The sequence below is a fragment of the Colletotrichum lupini genome, chromosome 1 (genome assembly GCF_023278565.1).
Source record: "Colletotrichum lupini chromosome 1, complete sequence".
Lineage (NCBI taxonomy): Eukaryota > Fungi > Ascomycota > Sordariomycetes > Glomerellales > Glomerellaceae > Colletotrichum > Colletotrichum lupini.
In genome coordinates, this window is record NC_064672.1 from 7,466,238 (window position 1) to 7,486,763 (window position 20,526).

At 48.2% G+C, this 20,526-nt stretch overlaps 7 protein-coding genes across 7 annotated transcripts; 4 read left to right on the forward strand and 3 right to left on the reverse strand.

Annotated features, from left to right (window-relative positions):
- Nucleotides 1-248: 248 nt before the first annotated feature.
- On the reverse strand, nucleotides 249-1,559 carry CLUP02_02141 (uncharacterized protein; the record flags this gene model as incomplete). The annotated part of the gene is made up of 5 exons (XM_049281175.1): nucleotides 249-317; nucleotides 358-408; nucleotides 467-547; nucleotides 572-1,089; nucleotides 1,142-1,559. The coding sequence occupies 5 exons, from the start codon at nucleotides 1,557-1,559 to the stop codon at nucleotides 249-251; spliced, it is 1,137 nt and encodes a 378-aa protein (XP_049137132.1).
- A 174-nt stretch (nucleotides 1,560-1,733) lies between these two features.
- CLUP02_02142 (uncharacterized protein) lies at nucleotides 1,734-4,236 on the forward strand (the record flags this gene model as incomplete). The annotated part of the gene is made up of 6 exons (XM_049281176.1): nucleotides 1,734-1,762; nucleotides 1,867-2,461; nucleotides 2,552-2,606; nucleotides 2,675-3,766; nucleotides 3,948-3,995; nucleotides 4,061-4,236. 6 exons carry the CDS (start codon nucleotides 1,734-1,736, stop codon nucleotides 4,234-4,236), a joined length of 1,995 nt encoding a protein of 664 aa, XP_049137133.1.
- A 90-nt stretch (nucleotides 4,237-4,326) lies between these two features.
- CLUP02_02143 (uncharacterized protein) lies at nucleotides 4,327-4,590 on the reverse strand (the record flags this gene model as incomplete). The annotated part of the gene is made up of 1 exon (XM_049281177.1): nucleotides 4,327-4,590. The coding sequence occupies one exon, from the start codon at nucleotides 4,588-4,590 to the stop codon at nucleotides 4,327-4,329; it is 264 nt and encodes an 87-aa protein (XP_049137134.1).
- A 633-nt stretch (nucleotides 4,591-5,223) lies between these two features.
- On the forward strand, nucleotides 5,224-6,540 carry CLUP02_02144 (carbon-nitrogen hydrolase; the record flags this gene model as incomplete). The annotated part of the gene is made up of 1 exon (XM_049281178.1): nucleotides 5,224-6,540. The coding sequence occupies one exon, from the start codon at nucleotides 5,224-5,226 to the stop codon at nucleotides 6,538-6,540; it is 1,317 nt and encodes a 438-aa protein (XP_049137135.1).
- A 328-nt stretch (nucleotides 6,541-6,868) lies between these two features.
- CLUP02_02145 (uncharacterized protein) lies at nucleotides 6,869-8,116 on the reverse strand (the record flags this gene model as incomplete). The annotated part of the gene is made up of 1 exon (XM_049281179.1): nucleotides 6,869-8,116. The coding sequence occupies one exon, from the start codon at nucleotides 8,114-8,116 to the stop codon at nucleotides 6,869-6,871; it is 1,248 nt and encodes a 415-aa protein (XP_049137136.1).
- A 1,206-nt stretch (nucleotides 8,117-9,322) lies between these two features.
- On the forward strand, nucleotides 9,323-9,568 carry CLUP02_02146 (uncharacterized protein; the record flags this gene model as incomplete). The annotated part of the gene is made up of 1 exon (XM_049281180.1): nucleotides 9,323-9,568. One exon carries the CDS (start codon nucleotides 9,323-9,325, stop codon nucleotides 9,566-9,568), a length of 246 nt encoding a protein of 81 aa, XP_049137137.1.
- Nucleotides 9,569-11,114: 1,546 nt separating this feature from the next.
- On the forward strand, nucleotides 11,115-14,014 carry CLUP02_02147 (uncharacterized protein; the record flags this gene model as incomplete). The annotated part of the gene is made up of 3 exons (XM_049281181.1): nucleotides 11,115-11,346; nucleotides 11,397-13,757; nucleotides 13,809-14,014. The coding sequence occupies 3 exons, from the start codon at nucleotides 11,115-11,117 to the stop codon at nucleotides 14,012-14,014; spliced, it is 2,799 nt and encodes a 932-aa protein (XP_049137138.1).
- Between the last annotated feature and the right edge of the window lie 6,512 nt (nucleotides 14,015-20,526).

Below are 20,526 nucleotides of genomic sequence, written 5' to 3' on the forward strand. Positions count from 1 at the left end.
GTTGCGGTTAAGAATATGGTCAATCTTAACGTTTTCTCCACCTATTGAACACTATAAAGGCCACTACGGTCCATAAAAAAAGTGACAAAAGGGAGACTCGAACTGGCAAAATGGCAGACTATAGTGCCTCTGCAAGACGCTGGGTGCAGAGGGCTTAGATAGATTTCAGTTTGCGATCTATGGACGAAGACGTCACACGCTAGACCACTTGGCCAGAGTGTAGTGGCTCGCCCACCCCGACAGACAATCTAACTTTGCTCAGCTATAGAGGAACTGTGGGCTGTGGTATCAAGGTTGCCTCCAACCTTGATGAATTGCTTGGTGGTGCAGCGTTGGCTAGTAGCAAGCTCATGTTACCTTGACATCCTGTATAAAAGGTAACTGTTCGTCAAGCTGTCTCAAACTATCCTGGAAGCCACACTCAACCTTATGGTACAGGCTCTTTCTCTGGTTTTTACTATCATACAAAGTCCCTGAGCTCATGCAAGACTGCGATCAAGAGTCTCCTGACTGTATTTGAAGGAAAACCATCAGTACCGCCGCGTATCTACACTCACGTTAGTCATGGAACTTGTATTGGGAGGCAGAGAGCATCGTACGCTGCAGTTGCACCCAGTGCTTCGAAAGGTTTCGCCACCATGGCTAGGGAAAGAACGAGGAGGAAGACGAAGATGAAGACCGTGATGACTGCGAGTTTAGCCTTCATTTCCGTCAACGCCTGAAGAATCCATATAGGCGTGATGAGCATCAGAACGCCAATGGCAATAATAACTGCCGAGGCGAAGCTGTCAATTCGTTTGTCGGAGTAATAAGTGACATCTCCCTGATCGTAACTCTCGGCCTCGTCCTCCTTATACTTCCATAAGGAGAGTGTCCGCAGGCGAAGAGATCCATCGATCACTTGTCGTAAGGGTGTCTTTTCTTTTTGAGCTAGTGCTACAACGTCATTCTTATCTCTCAAGTACTTCTGCTCCTGTTCTGCAATGGCACTATTATCGTGATTTGAATGCCAATTAAGAAGACTCTTGATGTCCCTTCGAGGCGCGATGGAAAGCTGTCGCAGGGTATTTTGCTGGATGAGGAATGCATCTGTGTATCGTCAGGGAAGAGTCAAGTCTCGCTTTCACGGGATGCAGCATACTGTATCTCCCCAGCTTTTTCGAGATTGCCCTGACCAAATCCGAACGTTCTTTCAAGTCTTCTCTCAAAGTACCATTATTGAAATCATCTGCAGATTTCTTACTGAAACAGCTGTCGAAAGCATCGAGCTCTTCTTCGAGGACCGAGACTTCATCCTGTAGCGCCAACGATACCCGAACATTGAGGGTATCAAATCTACGTAGGAGGAAGAAGTTATCCTCTGACGACAAGAATCTAGAGTATCCTTTATAACCAATGTACTTCCACGGTTTTTCTTTGACATCATCTTCAGTTGGTGTCTCTTTGGCTTCCTCGCTTTCAGCTCCAAGGTGCGTATGTTGGGACGAAGACATCGATCCCTCGGGGTCGCAATCGCTTGACAGGTGGGAAGACGTCATTGGATTGGTTATGTTTGACATCTGCTCATGAAAGGCGTAAATTCCATCGGTGTATCAGCGTAGTCTGCATTTAATAGATGGCGAAGCAGATGGGTTGGTCTTAAGGCCCCAAGCGCACTTGGGTAATCAGGCGTCCAGTCGTGGTCGCCCTTTTGCCACCACAAATCTGCCTCGCGAGGATGCACAAGTGATTGGATGCATTTAGAAACACTCCGGAGTTCGCCGTGACATAGCCTCTCTAGGGCATTCTTCTTGAGCGCTCTGAATATCATTGGTAGAACCTCGCTCACCCCTCAATCGACGATTGAAGGCCTCCAACTTATACAAGGCGAATCCATCCCTCGGTTGAGGGTTATCTTTGGAGTTTGATTATTGCCTTCATCAACTTCCCTCATCATTATCAACACAAATCTCTCATTCGATTTTTTGAAGCAACCATTTTCCCCAACATCTACGTTCACTCAGTGCACACGATGAGACCTCCCGAGGACATCGTGCGGTTTTCTTCGGAAGCATCCCATACCGCCGGCCATACCAAAAAAGCGGTATCAAAGGTCGAAGTATCCTTCGAAGGTATACGAGGAGTTTCGACGCTATCGGTTTCCTCTGAAGGATACTGCATCCTGCCTTCAACTTTGGAAGGATCCCGAAATGTTGCTGGAAACGTACGACGCAATAATACTGGCTCAGCAAGAGCACTACCACCACCCACCGTGCAACCAACCACGGCAGCGTCTTTGCAACTCCGCCCAGTCAGTGAAAGGGCCTCGGACTCTAGAAAGATTGGCGGTGATGGTGACAGCGACTCGAACTCTGACTACGACTCAGACTCGGACTCAGGCCCGACAGCCGGCCATGGCCGCGGCCGTTCAACGAAGCGTATACGACGCGAAAGACTAACTCCAAGCAGGTACAAGGCGTTTGTCGCAAATGAAAATCGGATCAAGCGCGAGGCTCGCGAAAGAGAGAAGGCGATACAATGAAGATGATTCGAGAGCTGCACCAAATTTCAGACAAATGAGATTACAAAAGCTTTTGCTGCTCGGGCATTCTTCGCAAGGAGAATCGGTAAGAGGGACATGGGAGAAGAAGCCGTCTATTGTCACAGTATGAAGGCATGAAGAGACGTGACATAGAGATAATTCTCCTCTCCATGAACATAAGCAGCGGACAACATGGCGCAAGCAGTGAAGTTTTACGGAGATTTCCTGATCACTATGACAAGATGACGCGGAAGTTCCGAAAGGAAAATCGTATCCGGGAATGGGACACTGAATTGCGAGATCGCTTTTTTCCCGACGCGTCTTCACACCACCAAACCCATCGTTCATCATTCGCAATTCTGGAAGATATCATTCCACTTGTCGAAGAAAACGTCTTGAGAAGGCTCTCACAGGCTGAGGGTCTCCTTCCCGGCCTCGCTACAACTGGCGAGAAGTACGAAAACATCGCAGACATCATCGAGTCTCTCATGGACACTGGCCGTCTGGATGCAAGTATCCAAGAGAATCATGAGGTTTCTTTTGCGATCTTATATCAAGCGGCGTCCACTCTCCTCAAGTATCCATCGAACGCCATCGCCCATTTGGATGGGGTTCCTTCCCTGATCAGTTCATTGATTGATAGCTACATGGCCAGGATGAACGATCAACTGGCCGTCGATCTTGGTAGGAAACACGGAGTTGTCTTTCAGCACATACCGGAACTAGAAACAAGTGAAGGGCACGAATCATTTCCCAATTGGCTAAGAAGATCCCGCGATGACAGTCCTCTTTCATCAGAGTACGTTGACTGGGTTCTTTCCGGATGTAAGCCGGAGGAGACCTATCAGTGCTGCAGGCGTTGGGAAGAAAGCCGACAGGATCGACGCGGGTTCAGGAAGGAATTCATCTTCAGGCTGACCGATGTTCCTCATATGGAAGTTATTTCTGCGGTTCTCTTCAAGGAAAGTCATCCAATCAAAATCGAAGACATGTCGGAATCCGATGTCGAGAACATGGGATGGTTCCCATCATCACCCGGGAAAAAGCACAGCCCCAGTCGAAGTCATGGAAATAAGCCTGAGAATTACTACTGGCGCTACGAGATGTCGAAGATGTACCCGGTGGGTACCAGAATAGGGGAGAATGTGACTTTCCGTGTGTCTATGGATGACGAGGTTTTGGGAATTTTCTTGCCGAAGGGGGGGTGGCTTGGCTGGGAAGATATTTCCGAGAATTCTTCGAGCAGTTGAGATGAATGTGGCTTCTTCAAGGTTATCCGGTGCTGTGTCTTCTATTTCTAACTATAGTTATAAAACCATACTACACTCTACTTCGAGAAAACTAAATTGACACGAGCTATTTCGGCGTTGCTTCGATTTTGCTAGTCGGACTAGATTAGAAGGTTGACATGATTCACAAAGCCAAGTTGAGGCTCTTGAAGCTCAACTAGCTACTTTCCACTCCCGAGGATGCAGTAAGTTATCGACAGAATTCCGACGTCGTCTCTTTTTCCTGTGGGTACTTGTCAAAACTTTCGAGTCCTGTGGTTATATGCGCGAGAAATGAGTTCCATCAGCTGTCAACCCATCCGAACGAAGCCCGCCGCTGCTTCGAATCGTCTTCACACTCCACGCAAGTCGCCCACGATCGACAGCATCCGCAACTGGTACAAGCATCCGGCTCATACTCACAAAAAGCCAGTAGAGGGGCAATGATCACCGGGGTTTACCCAATGAGAAGGCTCGGTTCACTATGTAGGTGGTTAGGTACTGAAGGGGATACGCAGTCGATTTAGAGATCATGTATTACGGTCTCTTCTCCCACTCGGAGTTGACCTGGTTGCCGATGTTCAGGAGGTTCTCCTTCGTCAGGATACCCAGGTCGTTGACCTCCTCATAGGAAGAGGTTAGCGGAACGTCCTTCATGAAGCTGTGGACAAACTTGTCAGCCACCTCGGGGAGGATGTATGAACACTTGTCAAACAAGACCTCATAGATACGACCATGATGCCACCTCCAGATCGTCAGCACCCGCAACTTAGAGGTATGTATTCGCGAGTGTACAAGCATACAGGGGCAGGAGTCCCCAAGGCCCACTTTCGACCGCCTAAACCTGGAAGCTCACGCGACGTTGCCGAACCGTGGAGCTCCTCCCGGGGGGTGTTACCTTAGGTACTTAGGTTGTGTGGTTGTTCAGCTTTCGGGGTCCGCCCACCCTGCTGCGGGGTAGCTAAAGACAATGTGACAATGACGTCCCCAGTAAAGGCAAAGCTTCCCGTTCGAAAATTCCCCCCCTCCTTCCGTCCCCCTCCGCTGGCGTCCGCATCGTGGGTCCTCCTTCAACATGCAAGAAGCAATAGCGCCCTTCATTCGGCGTTTGAATCACCTCATTCCCAGACTGGAGTCTTTAGCCCAATTTTTTTTCTCTGCTTCATCGGCCCGGTCGCCCTTTTCAAATCCCGCGGGAAACTGCATTGTTATCTCAAACCCTCTAATACACCGCTTCAGCTGAACTGACTCACAGTACACGGTATCCATACAGCTCGGATACCATCGCTTCAAGCATTCTCGCTGGATCTAATCCATTAAGGACTCTACACCGAGCATCCAACGCCCAAACCTCACCACTTACAACCATCGCCATCACCAACATCACCATCCTCACACCACCACCCAAATCACACCCCCATACAAACCGCCAAAATGCCTCCAATCCGCCTCGCAACAGCATCCCCCGCAACCGCCCAAACAACATCCCAAACCCTCTCCGACATCTCCACCCTCGCCTCCCGCGCGTCCTCCTCCGGCGCAGACCTCCTCCTCCTCCCCGAAGCCTACCTGGGCGCAGGCTACCCCCGCGGCGCCTCCTTCGGCTCCAAAATCGGCTCCCGCGCCCCCGAGGGCCGCGACGAGTTCCTCGCCTACTTCAACGCCGCCGTCGACCTCGGCGACACCGTCGGCGACGCGGGCGCCGGCGGCGGCGACAAGTGGGTCAAGAAACAGCTCCCCGCGCAGCATGCCGCCGGTGCCAAAGTCGAGAGGGGCGACGGCTCGAGAGAGGAGCTGGAGAAGATTGCCGCGCAGACGGGCGTTTTTCTGGTTATCGGGTGCATTGAGCGCGCCGGCGGGAGCTTGTACTGCTCCGTCGTCTACGTCTGTCCCAAGCTGGGTATGATTGGGAAGAGACGCAAAGTGATGCCCGTAGGTTCCCCTCCCCCCTATCCCTCTTCTCTTCGACATAGTACTGTCGTGACTGACACCATCCAAAAGACCGCAACAGAACGCCTCATCTGGGCCCAAGGCTCCCCCGCGACCCTCCGCGCCGTCTCCACCACAATCAAGGGCGTCCGCATCAACCTCGCCGCCGCAATCTGCTGGGAGAGCTACATGCCCCTCCTCCGGCAGTCCCTCTACGCCCAAAACATCAACCTCTACCTCGCCCCCACCGCAGACGGCCGCGACACCTGGCTCCCCCTCATGCGCACCGTCGCCTGCGAGGGCCGCTGCTTCGTCGTCTCGTCCAACATGGCCGCCAGGCCCCTGACCACCACCTCGTCATCACCAGCAACGACCACGACGACGGCGGCGGCGGCGGCGGCGGCAGCATCAGACAACGACAGCGGCATCGAAGACGCCCCAGACGCCCAAATCTACCCCCCTCGCGCCCGCCGCAACTCGTGCCTCACAGAAGACGGCAACGAAATCGCCCTTCCCGGCGCCAGCAACGGTACCAGCACAAACGGCACAAACAAGACAACAACAAAGGTCACGGCCTCGACGAAACCGGCCCTCGAATCCAAAGACTGGGTCTCCCGCGGCGGGTCCTCCATCGTCGGCCCCTTTGGCGACGTCCTCGCCGGACCGCAGTGGGAGGACGACGAGGGCATCATCTACGCCGACGTCGACTTTGAAGACTGCATTCGCGGTCGCTTGGACATTGACGTCGGGGGAAGCTACTCGCGCAACGACTCCTTCAAGTTTTCCGTCGAGGGCCTGGACCTGGATCCCCTGCCGTATTAAAACAATGCTGTCGAGTGGGTAGTCCGGCTGTAAGTACTTATCAAGACTGGCATATAAGTAATCACCAAACTTGATAATTGGGTAATCAATGGCAAAAACCAAGAAAGTACGATAATCAGACCTCGTTCGTAATGCATGTATTCCCGTCAATGCTCAACTCACGGCTAGCTGGCTGCGTATGAGCCCCGTGAGGGTAATATCCATGAAACCGCCCCCAATCCCAAGTACCGAACCATCCCAGCCCCCCTCCCATGATGCCAGCCAAACACCCAAGCCCCAGACTCATTGATGCGAGAAAATGGTCGTGAATAGTGATGGAATATTGTATTTAGCGCTCCTCGTCGTCCTTGGCCCGATTCGTACCGTCGCTCCTGTCTTCCGTTCCGCTCTTCTCCGAGGTCTCTCTTGGACTAGTCAACGGACTGGTCACGCCGCCGATGCTCCCGCTGATGCTGTCAGACCGGCTGTGGCCCAGCAGCCCGCTCCGAACGCTCGCTCCGTCCCCAGTGCCGCTCTGCTTCGCATAAAAGCTGTTTCGGTCGCCCGGTATGGCGGGAGCGACACCAGTGGCCGAGTATATACTAGTGCGTTCGGCGTTGGCTATACGCGAGCTGCTTTGGTGAAGCCCCGGGGTTGTCGGCATTCCCGCACCCTGTTCGATGTTGGCGCTTAGGACGCTCAGAGGAAGGCTCTCCCGGCTACCGCCCCAGAGGGAGGAAGGGGCCAGGGCACGGACAGAGGCATCGGTATCGAGTGAGCGACGGCGACGACGTTGCGATGAGGACGCTAGGGTGATGATGGATGCGTTATCGGTAAGCAGGTTGTTGGCCGTAGCCGTTGTGTATGTTTGGGGGTTGCCAGAGGCCGACCCCGCAGGCGCAAGATGGGCGGGGATGGCAGATGCGGGCGGTGCTGTTGGGAATGGTTGGTTGAAATGGATGGATTGGGTGTGACCCTGGTGCGATGTGTGGTTGCCGTTGTTGGTCGGGTTCGTTGGCACATGGGTGCCGCCGTTGTTTGGCGTCATGGACTGGATTGTGGTCAAGGTGGTCGTCAATGACCGCACTGACGGTGCTGGGGATGAAAATGTGCTGTCTCCCCCTCTGCGAGACTCGACGCCTCCAATGGTTCGACTCGTCCCTGCCACGGATGGAGCGCCGTGGGACGGGGCGACTAGGGAATGAGCGCCATCGTGATCAGTCGAAATCGTGGGGGCCATGGATCTTGCGCCGGCGGTGGGTGGGGCGCGACCATCGTCGGAGGACATTCGAGAAGACATGCGAGAGGATCGTTCAATCGAGGTTGCGCTCCCGCTCAGAGCGGTCGAGAATGAATAGGAACTGGTTTCGACGTCGACATCGGCATGGCTAGCGGAGCCTACTCGGCCTGATTGAGGATAGGGGTTGTTGTTCTTGGAGGCTCGCATCTTTGCGTGGAGTTTGGCCTGTTGGCGCTTGGAGCTGGGAAGGCGAACGCCGCCTCCATCGCTAGAGGATGAGCTTTTGAAGTTGGTGAGCTTCTTGACCCATGTGGAGAAGGGACGGCGGCGGCCAGCACGATCGGGACGATCTGCCATGTTGTCAGTTTATTGTGCGGTTGAGGAGACTGACCACACGGCATGGGCTGGAGCTGCCGAAGGATTGCGCCTTGGGCAGACGGCAGTCGCAGCGATAAAGCAGATGCGGACAGAAAGGTAGGCTATAATTACCGTGCGGCTGCAGCGCGGCCTCGGTTGTAGCCATTCGGTCGCCTTGCTGGGTTGGTTTTGTCGCAGGGGATTATCTGCCGGAGGTGGTTGCAAAAGGGGTATCAGTGGAAGAAGTCGAGTGGTGAGATACGGCGAAAGATGAGGCGGTAGATGGAAGTCGGGGCGTAGGACTCGAGCTGGAGAAACGAGCGGGCGTTCAAAAGAGCGTGCAGGAGGGGGGGGGGGTAAGGAGAAGCGTCAGTCGACGGAAGAGTCGGGTTTTCGGGAATGAAATGGATGAGTCGGGAAGGTTGAAGGAATGTGAGCAAAATGCGGTGGTCGAAGATCGAGATGGGAGGAAGGTGTGCGGTGTACGGTGTGTCGGGGTGAGAGTGGTGGTTAGGTCGAAATTGAGAATGGGAGGAGCGAGAGCAAAGAATGAGATTGAGAATGGAAATGGAAATGGGAATGGGAATGGGACTGGAAACGGAATACTGAAAGTGGGATGGGAAAGAGTCCAAGGCAATGAATGTAAATGGCAGCGGCAGCGGTAGCAAAAGCGGTAGCGGCAGTGAGGTACCCAACAGTGGCAGTTTACCTAGGTACCTTGCCTACGTTTATTCGACGTTGCTGGCGCTGGTCGCTGGTCGCTGGCCCAAGTCACCAAGTCACTTTGGTTCCATGCAAAGCCCATCTCAGGGTAAAAGAGGGAACCCAAGGTACCTACCTATCCGTATCTTACTCCCTTACCTCACATACCTCTGTAGGTACTTTAGGTATTGCGAAAGGACCAGAACGGATTTGAATCATGAGGGACCAAGGCGTGGAACTGAGTGGGCCACAATCGCAAAGCCCCAGCCCAGACGCCCCAGGCGCTGCCCATTGTCGCTGCCCAGCCCGGCCTATCTTTTCTTACAACATGCCCGTCGTACGTTGTATGGTCTCTTTCAGCTTCCCCTTCTTTCATCTACACTAAGGTCAGGTATCTGACTAAGGTAAGCACAATACTCCAAGTCGCCGTCGACCTAGAGATACTCGTACATCTCTATCAATCCTACCAGTGCTCGGACGACATACGGAGTGCCCTTCCTTTCAATGTTGGATACGACCACACGACAACACCAGAACCGGGGAGGGTGGCACCCAACATCCAGCCCACCTCACCTTACGCAACCACGCATCCACGGCAAGGTCCACGTCCCGCCTGCGCCGCCCTACGGTCGATCAGCAACATATCAGTGGTCCACGGCCGAAGCCATCTCGGAGACTCTGAGACCTTGGGGGTCGCTCTCGCCCATCTCCACTGCCCCCGGTAGTCTGCGTCTGCCAACTGCCCGCTAGCTTGGAAGCACCCAACGAGCCTCCGGAACTGGCACAACTTACTTTTGTCACTTTTGTTCGAATAGCTTCTGAGGCGGCATCTGGGCCAAGGTAGAGAAACCCCAGCCTTTGTCAGCTTGATGGTGGAGGACGGTGTGATCCAAACAAGCGCAACGCGATCAAGCCAAGGTACAACGTTAACCCAGCCCTGGAATTGACGAAATTGGACCACCTGGTGTGCTATCCGTCTCGACCCAAGCGGAGACTCTCGCCTTCCCAGGACTCCATTCTTCCCAGGACTCCATTCTTCCGATCATCAATGTCTTTCAAAGAGCTCGACTGGGATCACTGCAAGGTCCCCCGGAAGCGTGGACCCTTAAATCCCATTCGAAAACACTGACAATTGGTGCGAGCTTCATTAATTGCTTACGCACACTTATACTTGTTGCTGATTGCTACAAATCAATCCTTCGGGTCGCATTATGTCATCATCATCTGTGCTGTCACTGCGGTTGGCATTCACCAGCCACGCACAACAGCTGCTGTATCCATACCTAATTCCATCTGATGTGTGATGTCACACTCTCGATAATTTCGCACGCTCTTTACTTTCTCGAATCTACCTGCCTTAATTCTCATATGCCGCTGGATGGTAGACTTTCTCAGCACATTTTTCGAGACGCGATAGAAAGCTCAAGAGATCACACCAACTTGAGACAGAATTGGTGTGTTCGTATCTCCGACATGCATCCCATCCTCGTGGCTACCCTTTCGACGTTGCGAACAAGGAAGACAGGGGTCACATGTAAGACAATCAATATTACACAAGAACCATCAGCCACTTTGCTCCTCAACATCAGACGGCAGCTTGAGCTTTCGTACTCTGGATTGATTCTGGATCCCCGCACTTTCGTGGTCCCTTGATCTGTCCGAGCCGTTCAATACCAATATACCTTCGAGCACACTTCAGTCATAAGAGCGAAGCCCTCTGCAACCATGTTCAAAATCTTGCGGCGCCATACGGATATCCAAGCTGGCAATCGCCATCCAGCATTGAACGTCTCTTACCATAGGGTCATACTCAGCCCCATTCCCAACCACCCTCAGCAACCGTTCGCAACTTCCCAGGCCGTTCCAAAGCTCTCAGCTCACTTGTCCGACACTTGCCAAATCTAGCGCTCAAACTGAAACTCAAAAGACTCACATGGCGCCTTCTTGGTGTGCTTGGAAGCAGGGGCAGCCACACCTGAGGGCGTTAGGTAGTCAGCGAACAGAAATGACCGCGTCTGCTACCTGAGGTGTCTTATCTAATCAACACACAATCTCTTACCTTATCGTGTGTTATCGCTTATCGCCATTCCTGACGTCGCCTTCCTCATTCACTGCACGGGCTCCGGCCTGAGACCAGTGGAAGTTGTCATCGTTGATTGAATCCACAACACAGTCGTAGGCAATTGCCATGGCCGTGTAAACCAGCAACTGCACACATCCATGCACATACGCAGCCATCCCCGGTGGCTCATCCTGACGCGTCTCGACATGGCGCCTCGATTTCTCAACAGCCACCATGTCCATTAAGCCCTTGCCAGAGGACGTCACCCGCCGCATCAGGTCCTCAGCCACAGTTACGTCTCTCAACGGTGTCGCATGCGCTCTCGTCAAGAATTCCCTCGATGCCGAGGCTACAAGGGTCAATGTTACTATCGACTACTCTCGTGGCAATTGCACGGTTGAGGACGACGGGCTAGGCATTCTACCTGTTGAATTCCAAGAGCATGGAGGACTGGCCAAACAGCATCGTGAGCTACATGAACTCGTCTTAGCGCGCACTTTGCTAAAACATCTTCAGACACATCAAGGCTCTCGCCCGAGACAGACTGCCACGGTGTCAACGGCAACTTCCTAGCATCTGTTGCGGCTCTGTCTCTGCTCTCCGTCACCTCCCACCACCATCTCTACAACTCGCAAAACTCAGTCACCATTCACAACTCAAAGGTCTTGGCACGCAACATCCCTGCCCTACCGGAGCAACACCTAGTGACCTTCAGCCATGGAACCCGCGTCACCGTTAGAGACTTGTTCGGCTCCATGGCCGTCAGAGTTAAGCAGAGAGCTGCATCCTCAGAGAAAGTCGCAATGGACAAGGATTGGGGCCGATTACTTCATGACCTCACTGCTCTGTTGCTAGCATGGCCTTCGAGTGTTGCTCTCTTCGTCCGAGACAGTGTCAACAACAACGAGACACGCTTCAGGCCTAACACAACACCCAAGTCGGACATGGTAGCTCGTTCATCACGCACTCTGACACAATCAGGTCTTGTGGACGGCTTGGGCCAAATAGTCTGGACTTCCATCGGCGCATCTGTTGGGAAGTTGACCATCGCAGGGTGCATAGCGCTGAAGCCCGTCGCCACACGTCGAGCTCAGTTCATTAGCTTTGGTATCCATCCCGTGTCTAATGAGTACGGGACCAATGTTCTGTACAACGAGGTCAATCGTGTGTTTGTCAACTCCGGCTTTGCCATAGAGGAGGACGTGGATGTCCGAAGCGATTCGACCGGTGTCGTTCTCCCACATCCGCAGGGAAATTCAACAAAAATTACCAAGCTGAGGCGAGGCTTGGATCGGTGGCCAATATTCTATTTTCGAATCAGCTCTTCGTCCCGTGCACGCCCTCTCGTAGCTTCATCTTTCGAAGACCTCCTCGAAGAACGTAACCACACCCTCGCCAACATGATTGACCTGCTCAAGCTTGTCTGTTACGAGTTCTTGAAGAAGCATCATTTCCGTCCTCACAAAGTCACTACCTCGCTCCAGGGTTCTTCTAGTGGCAAGCATCAAGAACACGATTCTCGGGAAGGGAGACGCAGAGACAGCAGCCGGTCGCGGACGGTCTCGTCAACGACCAGTCGATCAAATTCGGCTACCCCGCTATCGAGGCCAGAGTCTCCTTTCGATCTCTGGCAACGAGTCAAAATGGGAAGAACATCGGCAGGCACCTCGAAATCGGGAGCATCAACTCCTCTGTCCTCGGAAGTCGCTCTAGGAGCCACGATCAGGCCCACTGCGGGACAAGAGCCAGGCGAGGACATCACGAAAGCTCAGCCTAGTTTGCGGTACCTCGACGAGTCCGGAAATCTGCTGCGGAAGCCCTTTGATGACTTGTTGCCGAAGTCGTCGTTGTCAAAGGAGGTCGAACCTGGCAACCGTTCCAGCGCTACAAGTGAGGCTGCTGGTCAAAATCAACTTTCTACGCGACCATCGTTCGAGGTAGAGGAAAGTCAGTCGAAGTCATCTTCGGCAAAGCCCAACGACAAGGACGCAGTACGAGGCCACGTCAACTTGCTTCCTTCTTCTTCCCAATTCTTCAAGCCACGGGATGGCCTAAAACCTCAACCGCCGAGCGATAGGCTCAGGGGTATTCTTTCGAAATGGGAGAGTCCCGTTTTTCAGCCCGTCGACCCCCCCGTACCTCAACTGGATGGTACACAGGGAGGACCAAAACAAGGTCTGATTCAGTCCCTAGACCTTGACACCACTAGATGTTCACACGGGGCCCACACGTCGAATATCAAGCTCTCTGGCCGAGTCTCCAAGGCTGCTTTGATGGAAGCAGAAGTCGTCTCCCAGGTTGATAATAAGTTCATTCTGGTGAAACTCAGACGAGATCTGATTTCTGCCGGAAATCTGCCAGGCGCCCAAACGAATTCTGTACTAGTCTTGATTGATCAACACGCCGCAGACGAGAGATGCCGACTCGAGTCACTGATGCGGGACTATTTTTACGTTGCGAATCGTCCGAAAGAGGTGCTTGCACAGACGGAGGCTCTCGAAAAGCCCTTACAATTCGAGTTCTCGTCCAAGGAATGCAGACTGCTGCGCAAATACGCCCACCATCTACGTCGATGGGGAGTTTTCTTCGATATTGATGAACCGGAGTCGACAGCTTGGCGGCACAGGAGTAGGCAGCTCCCCAAGGTGGACGTGTTCAGCCTGCCACCAAGCATTCTTGAGCGGTGCAGATCAGAGCCAAAATTGGTCGCAGACCTTCTTCGGCACGAAATATGGAGAGCCGAGGAAGACGGCAGCCCAGCTTCCAGGCCCTTCAGTTTTGCTGCTGGAGGTAGCAGTCAAGAGATCGACTGGGTATCGAACTTTCACGGATGTCCCCAAGGGATCATTGACCTGCTTAATTCGAGATCCTGCCGCAGTAAGATTGAATTTCCAGCTTTGTGAGAAGTCGTGACGCCAACTCGAGTAGGTGCCATCATGTTCAACGACGTCCTGTCCAGGGACCAATGCGAGGCTCTTGTTCGCAGGCTTAGTCGGTGCTCGTTCCCATTTCAATGCGCACACGGACGACCCTCCATGGTGCCATTGGTGGATATGAGAAGCTTGGGTGCGAAGAAGGAGACGCCTCTGGACAGCTTTGGGAGCTGTCTGAGGGGCTCGGGCATATTAAAGTGAAGGTGGTTCTGCGATACCTGGCGCTGCTTTCCATGGTCATTTAAGAACTAAGATACCCCGAAGCGAGTGTTATTTATAAATGAGGAAACCCTCAGTCACAAGCCGCCCTTACAACGCAATTCCTCTATCTGTTCTGCATGAGGGCCTTCGTCTTTCTCCAAGTCATCGTGTTTAGGTATAGAACTATTAATAAGTGTACGACACAGGGAAGAAGCTCACAGAGGCCAACTGCTATTAGGGTCTAAAAGAGGAATTACTGAAATCTACCCTTCCCTCGAGGTATATTATTAGCGCTCTATATATACCTAAGCTACTCCTTTATTACTTAGTCCCCCTCTTTATACCCCCCTAAGCTATCCCTTAACTAACGAGGCCTAACTAGCGAGGCTTAATAAGGTACTCCCTCCCCTAGGCTTTATCCCAAAGCCTACTTACGGTTTGCGTACGCTATATTAATCCCTTATTTAAGAGGTCCTTAGATATATAGTACGAGGGTAGGTATAGGTAGCGCCCGTTAGCCCGAGTATAGACCCCTTATTTTAAATAATAGCCCTATAATTCTATACCCGGGTCGCTCTTACTTATAGGCCGTCCTTACGACTACCGGTACCTAGGTAGTCGTTGCCCCACTTTTATTCGCTAATATTAACCCCTTTCTAAGCTATTATAATTCCGAATTCCTTTTCTTTTTTTTTTTATCTATAGTTATCCTTTTTATATATAGTTTTTTATTTTTATTAGCGTCTGCGCTACTCCCTCGTTATGTAGATATTATAGCTAACGAATATTTCCTAGATCCCTATTTTTATATACTCCCCGTGCCTAAGTAAGTCTTTTTTAAAGTCGTTCCGTAGTTATTACTAACTCGTTCTAGTATAACTATAGCCCTTAATCGCGGCGTTATTATTATTAATAATAGAACGGTCGTTAGTACTATAAGTACGCTTAGTAGCGGCCGCGGTAATAGTCTACTTAAGAAACCTAATATCCCCTTTACTTACCCTAACCTCGTACGTATATTATTACTTATATATTACTTATACTAACCGTTATAAACTCTTATTAAAAAGAAAAAGAAGGCGAACGCTAAGAAAATCGGGGTTAGCTAGGTACGCCCGCTCCCCTACCCCGCTTATATTATATATAAGGTACTTAATCCGAAAGCTAAGTACTATAATTAACTAAGTTAGTAATTTATAGCCCCTAGTTCGCTCCTTTATTTAATACCTTTTTAAGATCTAGCGTGCGTTATATTAAGTATGCCGCGCAGAACTATTTTTATAAAGATATAGTAAGCGCTTAGCGTTATCGCTACTCCGTTGCTTTTTTTAAGTATTATATTAATAACGTTTTAGGTCCCTAAGTCTATAGAATCTATAGTACGAACTTTTTAGAGTACCGCACTCGCTTCTAACGGCGACGTTTATAATTCGGAGGTTTATTGCTCCGTTATTACTTTATTATTGCTATTACTCGGGTCGCTAATATTACTCTATAGCTCTAGTAAACCTACCGAATTGTTATTAGTAATATGTAGAGGGCGCTTAAACGCGCTAATAAAGAGGCCCGCTCGACCCCTATTATTAATAGTAACGATAATAAAATAGTTACGAGCTCCTCCCGCGCTACGTTTTCGTCCCGTAACGACGCTATAATCGCGCTACTTCGTACTATTTATAACGAAATACGCCGCTCTAATAATATTCTAATTAGTATATAGTCGCCCCGCTTACGCTCCGTATTCGTAGCTAATTATTTATAGATTCGCTAATAGTAGGGAGATTATTTCTTCCGTAACGACCCCTAGGATAATAACTAGGGCGGCCCTTTTGTACGTAAGGGCGGTCCCTTTACGGATAAGGGCGGTCCTTTTATACGTCGTAAGGATTAAGAAAACGGTTAGTAATTAGCGCGTTTACGCTACTTAGTTATAGTTATATAGCCCCTTTTTTTTATTATTAATAGCTAGTTCGCTACGTTATTAAGCTCCTTAAGAGCTAGGGCGCGCCGCCTAATTAAAACTCGTTTTTTATATATACTAATTAACGCTACGTTTTTAATATACCTAGCTAGCTCTTACGTATCTTCGTTACTACTATATCCCTTCTACCGGATTAGGTATTATCGCCTCTTTTTCGGCCCTCTATATTATATAATATCTTTTACTTCGTAAAGTGGCTCCCTATTTATATCCCCGATAGGTAAGGGCTTCTAAGGGGCTTCCTCGCGGTGTTAATACGGCTTAAGTAAGGATATATAGAACATATCGTATATTTTATATTACGTTAGTACGTCTAGTTAGTAAGCGACCCCCGCCGTTCTGACTATTAATTTAACTTTAAATAGGCCTAGATACTTATTAGCTAACTTCTAGCTAGGACGCTACTTCTTAATATTCTTTCTTAATAGTAGTACCTAGTTACCTACTTTATATAATATATCTATCCTAGCTTTATTAGCTTATTACTTATACGTCTTGCGTGCTTTTTATATAAAGGGTTATAGAGCTTCTTAGTTAGCTCGTAATCGGGCCGTACGCTCCTTAGCTAAGATATTTTATATATTATCTCGAGTCCCCGTTAAGATCGATATAGGGTACGTAAGTAAGAACCCGAGTAGGGCCTTAGTAGGCGCTTTACGGATTACTAAGTACTAGGCGTTATTATATATAAACTTAGCTAAATAAAGACGCTGCGCCTAATCTAATTAGTCCTAAGTATAAAAGTAGTAAAGGTACTACTCTAAGTATTAGTTCTACCGTTCTATTTAACCGTCCGTTTATAAGTAGAACGCGGTACTAAGACGCCTCTTTATTACTAAAAGGTAGTAAAAATAAGTTTAAAACTTATTTATAAATAACGACCCCCTATTAAAAACGATCCCTTTAGGTATTCTAAACTTAGTAAAGATTTTTATAAATAGGAGGTCTGCGAATCCCTAGGCTATGAGGGTCGTCCTCGTAGTAATATAGATACTATACTTCGTAAATCGGTTTACTATAACGAGTACTGCGTCGTAGGGGCGCCTCCTAATTAGCGTAGTTAATATAGGTAAGCTTATAATAAAGTCTAGCGATATCTCTTACTATAGCCTAACCGGGGTAAGTAGGGGGCGTAGTAAGCTATACGGCTTATAGTAACGAGGCTTCGTCCGCTAATATACTATATAAGTATTAATATAACTTTTTATATCCCTACTCACTCTATCTTAGTAATAGTAGCGTTTTAGTAGCGCTATTATCCGCTTTATATTATAATATCCCGCCGTAGGTATATCGTAATATACTTCGATAACCTCTCTCCTTAGCCCCTTATATAATAATATATAGGCGCGGCCGCCGTAGTATAGTAGCCCTTTAAAGTCGTATACCTAGCTTTATTATTACTTTTTCTTAGCTAAGCGAGGCCGTCGGTTCCTTTTAATCTACTACTTATCCCTTATAAAAGCGTCCTCTTATTAAGCAGCCCGTAGTCGACTTATTATTAATAACCCCTCCTCGCTAAATACTATTTTAAGTGCTCCTATTGCGTCGGAGTCCTATAAAACGAGTAGCTTACGATTTATAGTTCTAATAATAAGCTTAAGTAGCTCTTTAAATACTACGCTATAACTCTAACGCCCTAGGCTCGTAGCCCCGTTATACCTCTCGAAGTACTCCTTAGAGTTCCCTCGAGCCAGAGCTCTTAACCTCTTTTACTTACTTCTCCGTATTATTATTAGTTCCGCTTCTAGAATACTTACTATCCCTTTTACTTAAGAGCCGCTCCCGCAGCTTATCCTCGTATACTTTATTACTACGACTCTAAGGGGCTCTTATATATTTCTAACGTTATAGAGGTCTTTTTTTATTTTTAATAGTAGCTCCTCCGCTCCGCTATTGTTACTACCTTTGCCGTAGTTAGGTCTTCGTAATAGTCTATCCGCTAAGTTCTTTATACCTAGTTTAAACCTAATCTCGATATTAAACGCTACGAGTTCGTTTAGCTAGCGTAGCTATCTCCCGTTTAGTCTCTTTTTTATATCTAGGAACTATAGGTTAAAATAATCTATAAATACTACGACCTAATTTCGGCTATAAGCGAGGTAGTATTACTAGTTCCTTAGTACGTCTACGATAGTTAGTAGCTCTGCGTCTCTTATACCGTAATAGCTCTCCGTATCCGTTAATTTCCTTAACCTATAAGCAATTAGGTACTAATTACCCTTAAATAATTGCGTAATTACTAAGCTAATAGCTCGAGCCAAAGCGTCTATTTATAACTATATAGGTAGAGTAGGGTCGAAATATCGTAGTATTAGCGCGTTAGTAAATACTACTAATAGCTTTTTAAATAACTCTACGGCTAGTATTAGTAGCTCTAATTATCCCGGTTTTGCCTTCCTTAGTAAGTCTATTAGAGGTGCCGTTATCTTAGTATAGTTACTAATAAATCTATAATAGAACCCCGTGAATCTAAAGAACGTCTATATATTTTTAACGCTCTTTAGAAGTAGCTAATTCGCTATAGCTTCGGTGCGCGCGGGTTCTATTTTTATACCTTCGTTAAATACGATATACCCTAAGAATCCTATACGCAATATATAGAACTCGTATTTACCGCCGTTTAAATATAAGTTCTATTACTATAGTCTTTATAGCACGCTATATACGTGCTCTTTATACGCTACGTAGTCGTTACTATATATTAGGATATTATCTAGGTATACGATATAAACGGTATTAACTAGGCTGCTCAGAACGTTATTAATATACGCTTAGAAAGTCGCGGGCGCGTTAATTAGCCCAAAAAGTACGACTAAGTACTCGAACTACCCGTATTTAGTATAAAAAGCCGTCTTTTACTTATTACCCTTAGCTATATATATATAATAATACGCGTTCTTAAGGTCTAGCTTCGTAAAAATAGAGGCATTAGATAGTCTATTTAGTATCTCTCTAATTAGCAATAGCGGCGTTCTATCTTTCCGTATAATCTTATTAATCGCTCTATAATTAACGTAAAGTCGTAGCTCTCCTCTTTTCTTAAGTATAAAGAGGATAGGTGCTCTTAACGGGCTTATAGAGGGGCGTATCTAGCCCCTAGCCTCTACTTTTATTAAATAGTCGCGCAGGATCTCGAGCTTATAGTTTAATAATAAGTAAATAGGTCCCTAGGGGATAGGTACCGCGTCGTCTAGCTCAATACGATAGTTATATAATACTCTATTTAGTAGCGAGATAGCCTTCTCTTTTAAAAATAAGTTGTTAAAGTCTTAGTAACGTAGCTTCTAGTCCTTAGCTACGCTTACTAGTACTACGTCGCTATCTATAGCTAGGTTAATTACGATATGCGCAAGTATTACTAAAACTAAGTCGTTTAGTAGCCCCTTTTTTAGGGCGTCTAAGCGGATATATCGTTTGTAAATTAGATACTACTACTTCTTTTATTTCTAACTAATTAGCGGGTCGATATCCTCTAGCTAGGGGAAACTGAGGATAAGCGTAGGTACCGTAATATTGGTTATTACGAAGCGATATAGCTATATCTCCGTTACGTAGTTACTATCGGTAATTCGAAGCCGTAAGTAGTAGCTTCTTAGCGTCTCTATTTATTTACCCTCGACGTTTACTAGCTACGGTAATAGGTAAATTCGTAAATTAGCGTTAAAGTTATTAAGTAGCCCGATACTAACTACGTTCCCTTTTACTCCCGAATTAATAAGGGCGCTTAGCTTCTCCTATACGTAATTTAGGTATATATAGGTTAGGATGTCTAAGCGCCGCCCTTATTAATCGCTAGCTACTTTTCTTATTAAGATAGTATTCGAGCTTATTACTGGTCCGCGCTACTTGGCTAGGGTAAAGTTTAATTAATAATTAGCGGCCTTATGCCCCTTTTAGTTATATTTATAGTATATAACGCTTGGGTAGCTATTAGCGAGGTACCCGGTTTTATTATAGTTATAGTATTATTAATACTACTCCCGCGGTTGCGGGTAATCCTTTATAATATAACTAGTTTTTTTATAATTATAGTACGTAATATCCTTACTAAGCGAGTTACGGCGTGTTCCTTACGTATTTAACTTATTAGCGCCCCGGTATCTTCTTACTAGCTCGTTTAAGTTTAAGTTAGAATATTACCTAGGGGACGTTCGTAAGCTCCCTACTAATAGCGAGGATTATTTAATACGTTTTACTAGTAATACTAGCTATAAGTAAGTCCGCGGAAGTTCTATTTACGATACTATTACGAGGCATAGTTCGGGCCGTAACTTACTTATTAGCGTAGAGATCCTCTATTTCTTTATTAGGATATATTCTAATTCTATCTCGAGCTTATTAATACGGCTAACGAACTCGTTAACTTTCTTTTTCTAACTTTGTGAGGCGCTATTTAGTTATATACTCGCTACTATTCCTTAGCTAGCGGGATCGGATAGGTTATTTTATAAAAAGGTCTCTAGTTCTTCTTATATAACCTAGTTTATTATAAAACCGGGGGTCCTTTAGTAGTCGAAGATATAGTATA